General features: G+C 33.8%; 1 protein-coding gene across 1 annotated transcript; it reads right to left on the reverse strand.

Annotated features, from left to right (window-relative positions):
- Positions 1 to 531: 531 nt before the first annotated feature.
- LOC138325451 (apolipoprotein D-like) lies at positions 532 to 3351 on the reverse strand. The gene is made up of 5 exons (XM_069271128.1): positions 3157 to 3351; positions 2278 to 2408; positions 1696 to 1778; positions 1230 to 1325; positions 532 to 901 (listed from the first exon to the last, which is right to left on the reverse strand). Exons 1-5 carry the CDS (start codon positions 3274 to 3276, stop codon positions 774 to 776), a joined length of 558 nt encoding a protein of 185 aa, XP_069127229.1. The 5' UTR covers positions 3277 to 3351; the 3' UTR covers positions 532 to 773.
- Positions 3352 to 5225: the final 1874 nt, after the last annotated feature.

Genomic DNA, 5225 nt, shown 5'->3' on the forward strand with positions numbered 1-5225 from the left:
AGTTTTGTCTGATCCTTTATCCTTTATATTAACAATAAAATATGGTTAAACTAACACTAATGGTCTGACCTTTTATCTTTATATAAATCATCATGGATCTTCTGCAATATTCCGCCATGGGAAAGTCTCTGGACGATGTCGGAATGAATGTTCCGGTATTCTGTAATAGGGAAGCTTGTTGAAGCTACCATAAAACATAACTCTAAAATTTGGTATAGAATTTCCTTCGATAATCCGGAGGGGGATGGGGAACAATGTAACCACTCGCTTCATCCTTAACTTTCGATCCGACGCAATTTGACAACATCTTAAACGTATTTGTTTTTACTTTTAGGATTGTTAGTTCCCATTGGAAGTTTTTCAAATCATTCGTATTTTTGTAGATTTTCCCCACATTTTCTTTATGCATACATATGTATGTCTGGCATTCGCTATCATATCAATATAGATAATTTCCTACGTACCTGTTAATTCAACGACAAATTAAAATGTAAGAGCTATAATTTTAAGTGGATACACGACAGGAACAACTTTACCATTGGCCCATATTTTAATTGGTCAAGTTCAATCATCTTCAAGATCTAAATTCCGATTTCAAAATTCGATGACACTCAGTTCATCGAAAAGCATTTTTGACATTTGTTATTAATTTTCATTTATTTATTAACATTTCGAAAAAAGTCAAGCGTTATCGATGTGATTTGAACTGCTACCATTCTTCTCCGTCTGGGTCTAGGCTAAACCAATGATTTGAATATGTTATATTTGTGCGTTCAGCAATTTGAATTATCGGAATTGCCTAATGGTCGAATATTATAGATCTGAAATAGGTTGTTGATTTGAGTTGTCTCTGCTCCTTGCAAAAGATAGCCTCGATTTCTCTGCAGGATCCAAGCAATTTCTGTAAACACATAAGACTTGGTTTAAGGACATGTAGGCCCGGTATGTTTCCGTAAGAAAATTCAATAATAACAGTGCTGCAGTGATAGTTTCTCATCTCTTGCACGATCATTAGGACGACCTCCCAGGAAAATAAGTCGACTCGCCTTATGGCAAACATTGATTTCGTATTTCTTATTTAATTTTCCGGAAGTGATGATAAGTGTTTTGTCAACGGTTAACTAATAACTTAAATATAATTGCCGTATATTATTATTTGTTTAACACTGGCATTTGAAAAAAAGCAAAAGCCGTTTCGGTTTTGAAATGCGTCTTTAAAAACAGCTTACCTGTCGCAAACAATCCATAGTAGTCTGTGCACGTGTAGACAACAGCATAGTTATCGTAGTCCGTATCAAGAACTAAATATGGACCATCTGATCCTTCTATCAACCGAAAAAAAAACATACCATGTATTAATGTGTCTTTTAAAAGAGTGTTGGAATAGCATATCCACCCCACCCCCATCCCCTGCCCGGGGATTCATTATGATAAGAGTCCTATTTATGAAAAGACAGTATGATACTCTATATTTTGTACATCAGTGTTGTCGACTAAATTCATTGAGTATTTTTACCTGATTGTTTACATACTCGTGTAAGAATACAAACGAACACATGTAACGTATATGATATATTTTCATTAGATACAGTTTAATAAAATGTTCATGTGTTTAAATGTCCTTTGAAAAAAGAATAATAATAATAAAAATCAATTTTTTACCTCACTTGCCACTTGACTTCATTTTCTACCTACCATTAAAACTAACAGACAGTCTGCCTGGTTCAGCCGGATTCGGGACTGTTGCTGTTCCAGTTGCGACAATCGGATATGAAAACCTAAAAATAAGATAATGAGTGTAACAGATTTTACAACTACCAGCTGATTCCTCTTATTTTCTGCACGTATCTCGATAAATGTCTATGGGTCTTACAGTCACGTTTGATCATTCAATACTACAGAACGAAACATTGAGGTGTGTGATATGTATATTATCTTAGTAAATCTTAAAACCCTATTCGGGTGTCTCTCGCGCGCTGCTTGACAGTACCATTATCGTACAAGTAAACGCTCTGATGTTAGCAATCTCGCTTTTCTTTGGGCCCATATTGTCAGACAAATAATCGAAGATTATTAATTCTGTAACAGAAGAGGAGAAAATGTAATGGCCATGAAATCGGAATTCGAACGCAGGAGCCCAATGCTCTACCGAATCAGCTATCTGATCACCGATGATCGACCAAGTCAAATCCCGCTACATTTCTTTAGTTGGAGAGCCATGGACCAACCATATGTGTAGAGTAAAAAAATAAAAATGATATTGAAATAAATACTTGCCATTTTGTGAATCCGGAATTGGTAACGGAGATATCACCATTGCCAAGGACAGTATATTCCGCCTTAACACATTTGAGAGCGAAGGTGTACAGGTTCGCTATTCTTCTCGCTTCGTACCATGTGCCTGCATACTGTAAAGGTATACTACTGTAAAATTATTATGTTCACAGAAGTACAGCACTGGAAATTTATATGTAACATCAGCCGGGAGATAATAAAATAATTTCAAGAAACACATGAATTAACGTTATTGAACTGTTAATATTCAAAACGTTATTTGTAGGTTACACAGTTGAATATTTTATGAAGACAATTGGAGGACTAGCGGTAGCTTGAATGTATGTAGTATATGGATATTAATCATCAGCATCATAAATTTCCGTTACACCATATTTTGACCTCTAGGAAAGATTCAACACAAGTATATTATTTTAACAATGAAATCGGAACGATCAATATCTAATCCATTCCTTTATTTTGTAAATCAATTTAAATGAAACAATATTACGTCGATTAATTTTTCATTTTTTTTTACTCGAGCGCAAAAATGTTCAAAACAGTACATGAATAAAAATGTATTTATCGCTTTTTGTTATTGTGATTTCCAATCATTGTTACTGCCCATCCCATAATGATATATCCCATCATGCAACAATTTTTTCACGTGTCTGTATCACTGAATTAACCATTTTGTACTAAATTTAACCATTCAGTACAAAATGGTTAATTTAGTGATACAGACACGTGAAAAAATTGTTGCATTCATAAACAGCATTTATGAAACAGATAACAAGAGTACATTACCATTCGACAACATCACCAAATGTTCACCAGATGTACAGTAAGTATCAAATTTCCAACACTTAAGGAAGTACTTACTCTTGTGATATTAAAATCTGGTTTTGTTACGACAGTTGGACAACTCCGTCTTAATCTCAGCCCTGTTGTCGTTGCCAGAATAGCAAAGACAATGGCCAGAAATATTCCCATTTGCTTCATTATGACACCGGTCTACCTTGCTCAATTGCTGAATATGTCCGATTGACCAGATGACATGTAGTTGTACGATATAGATTTCTTTGTACTGCTGAAATGGCATATAAGGTGTGTCTATTAAATGTTATTAAATATTACTAATGTACTATGTTACATAAATCAAAGTACCACACACACGTCATTCACTAAGTGGTCAAGGTCACCGTGCGTTATTCAAATTGCTGACCTATTCTGTCTGTGCATATTACAGAGTTACCTCCCTTTCGGGTAGATATAGACTGGATTACCTGCCTTGGTACCAATTCTCTCCGCTAAGTTGCGCTAATAAATACTATAAATGTATTTTCGGAGCGAAGCCTAGCGGAGCATAGAAAAAAACATCAAAAGTATGACGGTATCCTCAGAAACACATGACGTTACAAAAATATCTACCCGTAAGAGCATATAATAAAATATGTAGATACGGAATACAGACTCTCTATCTTGGTTACCAAATAATTTTGGTGTTTTCGTTGAGAAACATAACTGGGTCCACTTATATAAACCCTTATGATGACCAAGATTTCCTCAGGTCCTATATTTAGCATAGACCATACAATGGGCGCGGGAAGAAACTCTGATACGGGGGTCTTTAACAACTTCTGTGAGTTACCTCCCGTTGTTAGTAAATTTCTCCTTTTTCACCACCCTAAATTAATTGAATTTGGTGATTTGAAAGCTGCACGTAAATTCGTTATACCCGCCCTATACACACAAATCTGTTCAAACTAGATCTACCACTTTTCATATCATTTTCAAACGTTTTGATATCTTTTCTTTCTCAGAATTTAATGACGTTGTGTATTACTTTTCGGTATTGGTTAAGGATCTTCATTAGTAATGTAATAAAAGCATTCGTGATATGCAAAAAAAAAAGTATATTTGCGCAAGTAGTTACATAAAAATTGATGCAAAATATTGAAGATATGATTAATGTGGCAGGCATTTTGAAAACGTTTGCTTCTAACGCTTGAATCGTCAGTGTGACAACAAAGAAATCCTTGCTTTCTGTGAAATAACTATGACATTGTACAACTTACAAAAAATCTAGATTCAGTGGAGTCGACTAAAATTAATCATAAACGTGAGTTAAAAACTTCAAGATGGCTGCTCGTAGAAGAATAGGGATACGTTCCATCAAACTCTCTTTATTTTCTTTATTTTTATAAAACAAAATTTGTGCATAACATGTGTTAGGAATGAAAGTTGTATCTTTTTTATATGCTATATAACTCTGTCTTATAAAACTTGTGGTAGAATATGACATATGACATGACATAGCCTTTTTTTGAAAAGTGATCCTTAATGGAATTATTTTCATGCTTTCTTTCCTTTTAAGGTAATGCACATTTTGGAACTTTGACAAAGTATCACTTATCTTTCCATGGGCAAAATTTCAATTATCTACTATACAAATTGTATGTACATATCATATACAGGCCATTTAAATATCACACTAATAGTTTGAAGAGTTAATTACTGCTCATATTACGTCTTTAATTTTGGAATAAATACTATATAATTCTGGAGTTTAAATACTAGAGAAACAGAATCATGGTATTCGATATATGTATATTCTTTTATTTAACCTTCTTTATAATGATATGTTCATTTTAATATATATATACAACTTGTGCATGTACTATTATAGCTTATATTAGATGCCGAATGCTTATCACAATATACCTCTTGACTAGAGAGAACTAAATCGATTGAGCTAGTAAGCCAGAATGTGCGTTAAATACCTATCAGAGGCAGATTTTAATTAGTATATAATCATGCATTCTATTACATATTTGTCATACAACATATTGCATGATTCAAGCAGTAATTTACAATCATAGAAGTCATAGATGGCCGGACATTTTTTGTGTAAACTATGTGAATCCGCCTACCGGATTCTTACAAATGTT

The sequence above is a fragment of the Argopecten irradians genome, chromosome 6, assembly GCF_041381155.1.
Source record: "Argopecten irradians isolate NY chromosome 6, Ai_NY, whole genome shotgun sequence".
Classification (NCBI taxonomy): domain Eukaryota; kingdom Metazoa; phylum Mollusca; class Bivalvia; order Pectinida; family Pectinidae; genus Argopecten; species Argopecten irradians.

Coding starts and splice junctions, on each gene's coding strand:
- LOC138325451 (XM_069271128.1), bottom strand. CDS start 3,276: ATGAAGCAAATGGGAATATTTCTGGCCATTGTCTTTGCTATTCTGGCA. Junction 2,409..3,156: donor CAGATTTTAATATCACAAGA/GTAAGTACTTCC, acceptor ATACCTTTACAG/TATGCAGGCACATGGTACGA. Junction 1,326..1,695: donor ACTGTCTGTTAGTTTTAATG/GTAGGTAGAAAA, acceptor TTCGGTTGATAG/AAGGATCAGATGGTCCATAT.